General features: G+C 38.5%; 1 protein-coding gene across 1 annotated transcript in view; it reads right to left on the reverse strand.

The window, feature by feature from the left end:
• The window catches only part of LOC127658138 (tumor necrosis factor receptor superfamily member 11B-like), a 52,005-nt gene extending 44,460 nt beyond the window's left edge, over nucleotides 1-7,545 (reverse strand). Inside the window, exons 1-2 of the mRNA XM_052147256.1 lie at nucleotides 7,484-7,545; nucleotides 1,244-1,607 (exon numbers count right to left, since the gene is read on the reverse strand). Of these exons, the coding sequence (XP_052003216.1) occupies nucleotides 1,244-1,607; nucleotides 7,484-7,531 (412 nt within the window). The 5' untranslated portion in view covers nucleotides 7,532-7,545. The remainder of the gene's footprint in view (nucleotides 1-1,243; nucleotides 1,608-7,483) is intronic.
• Nucleotides 7,546-10,062: the final 2,517 nt, after the last annotated feature.

Here is a 10,062-nt window from a genome sequence, read left to right on the forward strand (position 1 = left end):
GTAAGCAAAATGTGTTTATTTGTTCAGAAGGATTCTGCAAATAATGTAACATTACCCAAACAGATACAAAAGATTTACAGGTTGTGAAAACCCCTTCTCAGATTGCTTAATATTGTGAGGTTTTGAACAGTGAATTCCCTATAAGGATGTGGTACTATATGTGCGCTAGGAAGCCAGTAATTCATATAAAAAGAAAGACAGGGATTATGTTAGACCTAATTAAAAAGAGTGACAAAAAGTCAAGAAAAAACATATGGGATCATGCAGATATTTAAGAACACCACAGATCAACCCATTTCTGTTAAACAAATACCACTGTCATGCAAGCACTTCTTTACTTGCAGCAGAAGTGATTACTTCCACTTGCTTTGTTGGAATTTAGCCACTGGCAATCTTTCTCACTGACACAACATACTGCATGATTAACAAGCACTCTGACGACACAGAAACGCAGCCAACTGTTCAAACGACTGCCAGGGAAAGCTTAGGGGAGGTATTGGCCAACTGTGAACGTATGGTCCTTCTAAATGAGTGTGTTTTCTTAACCTTGAAACATGTCATACAAGACGAATACTTGATTAAAATGGTAAAAACAAGGACAATGAGTACAATGTGGGTTTAATTCAGGGTCAGCTGACTGGCACAGAAAACCATCTTAACGGCTCCCCAATAACTGTAATTGAAATGGACTGAAGTGATCTGAGGAAGTGAGGTATTCTCACAATGTGTGAAACTGGTGAATGAGATTTTTAACATTTATGAGTGAGAAATGACTGAGGTGTCTGGCAAATCTGTGAGTTCGCTGAGTGATTAGTTTAGACACAGTGGTTGGAACAGTGGTGCTCTTAGATTCATGAATAAGCTTTTAGAACATTCACTGTATGGCCCAATGTATGTGGACACCCAAACACCACACCCAAATGGGCTTGTTGAGCATTTAATTTCAAAACTGGCATTAATGGGGAGTTGGTCCTTACTTTACAACTATAACAGCTTCCACTTATTTGGGAAGGCTTTCCACTAAATGTTGAAATATGGCTGTGGGGATTTTCTCTCATTCAGACAAAAGAGCATTAGTGAGATCAGGCACTGATGTTGGAAAATGGTGCCTGGCTTCTTTGAGGCTGAGGAAATGATGAAAGAATTTAAGTTTTGGGTTAACTTTCACTTAAAAGACCATTAATAAGACAGAGGTGTCCACATTCTATTGGACAAATAGTATACACACGATGAGTGTACTTACCCTGCACTACGACTCCAGAGCCAGGTGGGCAGGCGGTGTGACGGACACAAAACTCCACCACCAGGTGATACCCGGGAATACACTCACAGAGCCTGTCATGAGTGCTGTTACATTCCCTTCGTATGATCTGCCTTTCTTTGCAGACAGACATACAATGCTGACAGCTGTCACCCCAGTGCCACTGTTCTGCAAAGCGTTTCTCTGGACAGGGGGCACAAACGGTGGGTTCCTCTGAGCTACAGTGACGCTCCACAGCCGTGCCCGGTGGGCACTGGTTACAAAGCATCACCTTCGACGTCACTGGGTCTCGGTGCTGGTATTTGGGTATTTCTTGGTAGGCCCAGGTGAAAGATATGGCAAAGAGCTGAGGAAATAAATAGGATAAACTGTTTAGGGAAAAAATGCACTGTAACTTAAAAAAAAATAACCTAAGATCTCAAATTTAATTAGATAATTTTAGATCATTCAGATTATCAGTTTATTAAGACTTACTTTTCACCCTGTTCCAAATATCATGATATCTTATCACATCAAAACACTTTTACTTATAATGTGATTTTAGTGTTTGCATTACATTATTTACAAGCAAGGGTGTAGATTTGGCTTGAGCATTGGGGTATTGCAGTTTGAAGCAATTACCCATGTTTCCATCGATAATGTGTGTGTGTGTGTGGGGGGGTTGATTTTGGAGTTTGATCAAATTGTGTGGTAGCTGGATGTGGCATTGAAACACCAAAAAATGACGTGGTTGTTTAAAAAATAATTTATCATCTTACATTTTGCTTTTTTGTCACTATCAATAAAAACAGCATAATATAATTTTGCAAAAATGTTGCCCAGGCCATGGTTTGACTGCTCTTGGCTCTTGTCAAATGAGCAGGATTCACAAGCACTGAGAGAAAGAGTGAGAAAGGATGCCAAGCTGTAAATCCCTCTCGGCTGAGTTTCTAGACCAAACACAACAGGTGGTGTAACTCGGTGAGGAAATCATTAAGGCCTTAACTAATGTTTTAGCATGATGAATGCTGCAGATATACAGTCAAGCTGTGAAAAGACACAGCTCTGGCACTCAAAAAACATGAACTAAACTATGCAAAGTAAAATAAATATGACCCAGACAAACGTTTGTAACTTTTTAACGTTACGTTAAAATAAACTCAGCAAAAAAAGAAATGTTGCTTTTTCAGGACACAGTATTTTCAAGATAATTTTGTCAAAATCCATATAACTTAATTTAACTTTCAATGAACCATAAACAATTAATGAACATGCACCTGTGGAACAGTCGTTAAGACTCTAACTGCTTACAGACGGTAGGCAATAGTTATAAAAGCTTAGGACACTAAAGAGACCTTTCCACTGACTCTGAAAAACCCAGGGTCCCTGCTCATCTGCGTGAACGTGCCTTAGGCATGCTGCATGGAGGCATGAGGACTGCAGATGTGGCCAGGGCAATAAATTGCAATGTTCTTACTGTGAGACGCCTAAGAAAGTGCTACAGGGAGACAGGAAGGACAGCTGATCGTCCTCGCAGTGGCAGACCCCATGTAACAACACCTGTTCAGGATCGGTACATCTGAATATCACACCTGCAGGACAGGTACAGGATGGCAACAACAACTGCCCGAGTTACACCAGGAACACACAATCCCTCCATCAGTGCTCAGACTGTCCGCAATAGGCTGAGAGAACCTGGACTGGGGACTTGTAAGCCTGTTGTAAGGCAGGTCCTTACCAGACATACCCGGCATCAACCAGACAGGACTGCCAAAATGTGCTCTTTACTAATGAGTCACGGTTTTGTCTCACCAGGGGTGATGGTCAGACTGAATGAGCATTACACTGAGGCCTGTACTCTGGAGCGGGATCGATTTGGAAGTGGAGGGTCCTTCATGTTCTGGGGCAATGTGTCACAGCATCATTGGACTGAACTTTTTGTCATTGCAGGCAATCTCAATGCTGTGCATTGATGTGGTATTCTTCCTGCAGGTTCATCCTGACATGACTTTCTCCTGTCCCCGCTTAACATACAGAGACAACTATAAGTAAAACATTTGTAGACTGATTTCCTCAAAACTGTAAACATTGAATATCTGTGCAGCCATAACAATTTCTCTGTTTGTTTTAGTATCCTGAGTCCTGACCAGACTGACACAGAAACATTGTCTCATTCAATTGTCCTCTTGACTGTTTTACTAAATTTACAACTAAAAAATAAAACTCGCTTTTGGTTCCACTCTGTGGAGAAGGATAGCTACAGGGCCAAACCAACAGCAAAGATGTACAAAGTCCCTAACCTAACCCTGTCCCTAAACCTAACTGTGTGTTAAAGTGCAACCCCCTTTTGGAGAAACCCTGCCCCCTTCTGGAGTTACCTCACCCTCTTTTGGAGATTCCACTCCCATTTGGAGATCTCCAGGCTGCAGCTATACCTCCTTGACACTTTGGACATTTCACTTCACCAACACTTCCAGCTTCGGCCACTGGGGGCAGTGGTTTGAATTTTGGTAAGCACAGACCGATTTCAGCAGCAGAAATTTTGACCTCTTGTTGCTGAATTCATAATGTGATCAGTCTTTTCTGAGGAAAAAACAGTTGTGACCCACTAAGAGCACATGTTGTGTTCATATATTTGCTGTATTGATTTAGTTAGTTGAGCAGTGAGTTGCAACATAAATTGCGATTATTTGGCAAACTTTTATGTGCTATGGCAAGAATAGGGCAGACATTCCATCAAATAAACTATTTCATTTGTTATCATAAAAGGCACTGTTTAAAATGCAAATTGCCACAGTGAATGCCGCAGATATAGTCAAACCTTGGAAGAGCCAGTGAACTTTTAGCCTTTTGCTGCTGTTAACAAGTTTGCCATTTGACAGACATGTACAGTACTCAAACCAAAGATTACACACTACTATAGAGTTTTTGACAGTCATAATTACACCATTCAAATGACCTGAAAGAAATTCACAAACATGAATCCAGTGACCCCAAGTAAGCGCTAAATTAAAATGCTTGATTTCAAGGTACACTACATTTAGGAAGACATCTCTGTGTTCTAAGAAAGCAGCCATGGATCCAGTTGTGAATGGAAGACCATGGAACATCTAGGAAGACATCCCTTTTTTCTACTAAAGTAGTCATGGATCCAGTTGTGAATGGAACATCTAAATACATATATGATGAGAAAGTGTGTGTACACTATTTTAATAAGAAAATAACTAAAAATGTAATCATCAGTAACAATTCCTGAATAACAAGCTTGTTAAACGTTCCTTAAGTAAAATTGAAGAGGGTTGGTTCGGATCACGTGGCGCTGAGTGCAGGTGGTCTCCTATGATACTGCAAGGCTTTCCTAATTACAGTTACAGGGTTACATCATATAGACCTACATCATTGTTGAACTCTGACTGCAAAGCTCCCTAGTTCTCTCTCTCTCCAGCCCCTGTGGGCTATCAGTTCACTCTCTGGGAGGCCTGGCATCTAACAAGGCAGTGGTTCTCCTTACATCCTCATCATGAAGCCATCAGCCTCGCACAAAACGCGCAGATGAGAGAGATACTGGATTTAAAGCAAACGAGCCACAACACTGGAGACAGGACATCACAAGTTACAGAACCTAGCCCACAAACAATCTTCCTCTGTGGTTCAGTTTTCCATTTAAGAGAAAGGAACTATACAAGGCAAAAAGAGTGCAGACAGTAAACATCATAAATACAATTCTAGGTCATGCATTCCATGTATCTCAGAAAAATTTTTATTCAAGGCAAATTAATTTAGATCAGCATGTAAAAATGGATAAAAGACATGTACTTATCTTCAAAAAACCCATGAACAAAACTAAGGGAAAAGGAAGTATGACCTACATTAAACTACATTTAATGTGGTTTGCTTGCAGCAAGAATAAACATGGATTGTATACCAACCACAACTTGTATTGTGCTGTGAATAATTGCAGTGAAATTCAAGAGACATTTAGAAACCAACATTTTTAATTTTCCTATTCAGGCTATGTCATATTTATAGATTATTGTTGGGTCTATGCATTTCTTTGGCAATATTAATACATTTCAATGTTTAATTTAAGGAAATTTCTGTTTACTTCTGTTTACTATTTACATTCTGTGCCACTGGGCAATTGATTTTCTATAGTAAAATTTGGATCCTCAAGCAAAACCAGTTGTGAACCACTTAAAAGCATGTCTTTAAAGAAACTCAATACAGAAAATACATTAACTAGAGCAGTATTAGAGTTGCAGCATAAATTACGATCATTTCCCAAACCTTTATGCAATATTTGATGGAACTGTCCAGACACTCATTGAAAATGGCAATTACATTTTTAATCATAAAATGCATGTAAAATGCAAATAATACAGTAGCACATTGAAATATACATTCAAACCATGGAAGATCCGTTGACATGTTTAGTCACTTTTATACAATAAACTAATTTTGTACTGTGTTGGTTTGCCACTTAATGCCTGGTGTAAAATCTTGGTCTTGAAGCAAAACTAGTCGAGAGCCAATGGTTTAAAGCACATCTTGATTTTCTAAATGTGCTTTATTGAGATGCATTAGAGCAGTGGCTTAAATGGATGATTTGCCAAAGTTTTTAGCTTATGGGATATTTAAAGGAATAGTCTAGACATGCATTCATTATCATAAAATGGGAGTATACTGCCCTGCAGAGGCAAAATGCAGTAACCACACATTTTGTCAAAGTTGTGTTACTGTACATTCAAAATCAGGTCTTTTAGACAAGTTCTGTCCTGTGATGGGGTTTGGCTCAGTTTAGCTTAGATTCAAAGAAAACAGAGTGAGACTGTTTTATTTATTTTATAATCAACATTTAGCACGACAATCATTTAAATCATTTGAAGCCATCATTTAAAGCCATCAGAAACATCCACAAACATTTCCTCCATTAGTATCCTTTTCTGTGAAGGTTATATATTTTCTGAATTAGTTTGAACAATATAAAACTGAGATCTAACATAATTTACGGCACTTGTGAGGCACAGTAAAAATAACGAGACAACAATGGCCTTCGGGCTTTGAGTTGACACTACTAGCGCTGGTATAAAAGAGCAAGTTAATATTGGTACTTCCTTTCATAATTATTTGCTTCTGACTGATTAAACATTGTAGGTGCACATTTTGATTAATGTAGCCATGCAATCTCGTAGATGGGTAAAAACACAACATGCTGATTTCAAGAACTACCTCCTTCTGCCTTCTGGAGGTGATAGCAACAGCCAAACTGAGAGCAGTTTACAGGGAAGTTCAGATGTTTTTACCCTCTCCAGATAACAGCTAGATTATTTCCTTATTCAACTAGCATTATTCTACAGAGCACTTCCAAGGGAATCCACATGCCCACACATAATGTCTTCCGAAAAAAGACAAACACATGGAAAGTCCACTGAATCGTGTATGACAACTTTGATCACTATCTCCAAAACATGGATTCATGCAAATAATGTTACAGAACCATATAGCCACATATGCAAAGCACACCAAAGGACTCTACGTAGCTCTACAAGAGAAAGAGACCGAAACTATCAACAATTAAATCCAAATCGTCAATAGAAAATTGAGGTTTATCAATAGGTTCATTCATTTGTATCAGTGTTAAGAGCCCCATCCTTTCTACTAATTCAAACCAACTTTAGAAAAAATAATTTACTTTTATCAAATATTAAAATTAAAATGTAAAACGTTTACATTTACATCACAATGTTCTTGATACAGAGCCTATTCCTAAAATAATAAAACTTTCCACTGAAAACGGAGCAAAGCAAACTATTTTGGTACAGTACACAAATTAACAACTTCACTGTGCTATTTAGGAATATGCTTGGTAGAATAAGGCAATATAAGATGCGTCTTGAAACTAAGTGAGGTACCAAACTAGAAAGCATTTTTGGGCATCACAAAAAATGATGTTTGATTTTTGGCGCGTTCCGACTTCGAAGGTACTTATGATGCCCGTCTTTCAAACGACCGAACGTTTTAATACGTTCCAGCGCAAATATTGTCGCGTGAAACATGTATCGATCAGCCGTTTCATTCACCTGCCCTTCTCGACTGTACAGAAAATGTCCGTTAGGTTTCAAACATCGTTTTAGTACAAGTATTCCGCTATAATCCTCTGCTGTCAATCGTTTTTACATAGAAAGCAGCATCTAATAAAGAATGGCTCACTGCTGACAGCAGACAGACCATTATCATACTCACCATCTGTAATTTCACTGCTGTCGGTGGACGCATATTCAGCACACGCATAAGGCTCGCAAAAAGTCCGCATGGACTAGACCGTTTCCACATAGTTAAGGGATAATGTCAGAATGTGCCCACCCACTTTGGCATTGCTGTCCATCCTCTGTCTGGGGGGAAATCGTTACCTGCGGCAAGTGCTCTCTTGATTAAACTGGTATGAAATAAGTGAGTATTTTTAGATTATTCGGGAAACGTGGAGACGGGCTTCATGAATCAAACTCTGAAGTTGATATTTCAGGCTATTTATGCCAGTAACAAGACACGCCATTTCCAAATTGCAGCAATAACACATTTCCTTGATAATAATATTAATCATCTAATGTCCAGCAAGCATTGTCACAATCATAATCAAGAAAGATTGTTATGCTTGGGGGCATTTTTAAATAGCACTGAAGATTAAATATGTAGAACATTTGTAATGTTAACCATAATAGTAGACCGCTCTGATGGCTTGAATTGAGTAAAAGTAATAAACATAAATATTTTTTTTTTTAGGGTACTATTGCCAGTATCCTCATTCACTGTGGTCTTTGGCTTAAAGTTGCACCTTTGTTACAAAGTCACAGTATGACTTCAGCATGTTCAAACCAGCTCAGAGGTTAAAGAGGACTGCCAAGTGACATGCTTCATGTTAGGGGGGACAGCAGTAACACCAGCTGCATGTAAAGTACTTCAACAGTCCTGGTTTTATGACAAGTATGTTTGTGATTTTGTGTGATCACATGATTGTTCCAGAGTGTCCTGAGAAATTTTACCTGAAGATAGCACACCCATGTTGTCTTCAGTGTGACATCCTGCTTTGTAAATTTACCTTTATAATGTATGCCTACAAAAAGGGGTGGGCAATATATTGATTAAATCGATAAAATGGTAGAAATGTGTCAATCGGTAGAAATTATAATTTTTCTTATCCAGGTTAAAGGTTGAGTAAGCGATTCCTGAGAAAGAATGTTGAAATTTGAACTCAACAGCCAAACAAACACACCCCTCCCTTCAGTGCTCCTTCAGAAGTTCTGCACGGGCAATAGTGTTGTGTGGATCGGTCAGATCCACTTTGTTTCTTTTCCGTTTACAAAGCTAGGGCTGTGTACAAACACCACAATTTGTTCAGCGCACACACAGAACGGACAGCTAGCGGACCGTGAAGAGATATTCGCTGAATTTGACAAAAAGTGTATTGGATTAAAATAACGCTGTATGGTATATAGGGAATGAGTTCCAATAAGAGGTTGTGTTACATACAAACAGGATTTATTATAATAATTACAGCATATAATTTTTATTTCTCATTAGCTACTTTTGCGTTATGTTGCATTAAAAGGTGCATTTTCATGGATTTTTAAATCACTTTCCTTTAAAAATGTTATATCTTGATACGTATAGCATTTGAACAAAAATTATAATAAATAATGATTTTTGGGCCCCTTACAACTTTATGCTTTAGGCTCCCTATCGCAACCCATAACAATGTTTTTTTCATAGCCTAAACATTATAATGATTAATAAACGTAAACGGAAGCATTATATATACATTCGATAAGAATCACTAAAAAACTAATTTAAGTTTGAATAATTTATTAAAATGTATTAAATTAATCATATAATTTATAAAAAATGTCACAGTGGGTGCGAGACATTGTGGCTTGAAGGCAGGTCTCCGTCTAACTATTAGGCGACCAGGTGGAGGATCGGTGATGATCTGGGGGTGCTTCAGCAAGGCTGGAATCGGGCAGATTAGTCTTTGTGAAGGATGCATGAATCATACCATGTACAAGGTTATCCTGGAAGAAAACTGCTCTGACAATGTTCCCCAACTCTGAAAATAGTTTTTTCCTGCAGGATAATGCTCAATGCCACACAGCCAGATCAATCAATGTATGGATGGAAGACAACCGGATCAAGACCCTGTCATGACCAGCCCAATCTCCAGACCTGAATCCCATTTGAAAACCTCTGGAATGTGGTCAAGAGGAAGATGGATGTCCACAAGCCATCAAACAAAGCTGAGCTGCTTGAATTTTTGTGCCAGGAGTTGCATAACGTCACCCAATAGCAATGTGAATGACTGGTAGAGAGCATGCCAAGATGCATGAAAGCTGTGATTTAAAATCAGGATTATTCCACCAAATATTGATTTCTGAACTCTTACTAAGTTAAAACATTAGAATTGTGTTGTTTAAAAATGAATATGAATATTAACTTCTTTTCTTTGCATAATTCGAGATCTGAAAACACTGCCTTCTTTATTTTGACCGGTTGTCATTTTCTGCAAATAAATGCTCTAAATGGCAATATTTTTATTTAGAATTTGGGAGAAATGTTGTCAGTACTTTATAGAATTTTAAATTTTGTTTATGGTCAGTAATGTTTGTGTCATGTTTAAGATGATGTCATGGCAGTAGAGGCGGCGCAACTAAGACGATCAGCCTATAATTCCACCCACGTTGAGGCTGCACTAAACTGCAGTGGAAAAGTAAGCTCAGAAAAGTAAAGCGAGTCGAACCGTAACGTGCAGTGGAAAAGTACCATAACAGAAA

The sequence above is a fragment of the Xyrauchen texanus genome, chromosome 17 (assembly GCF_025860055.1).
Source record: "Xyrauchen texanus isolate HMW12.3.18 chromosome 17, RBS_HiC_50CHRs, whole genome shotgun sequence".
Lineage (NCBI taxonomy): Eukaryota > Metazoa > Chordata > Actinopteri > Cypriniformes > Catostomidae > Xyrauchen > Xyrauchen texanus.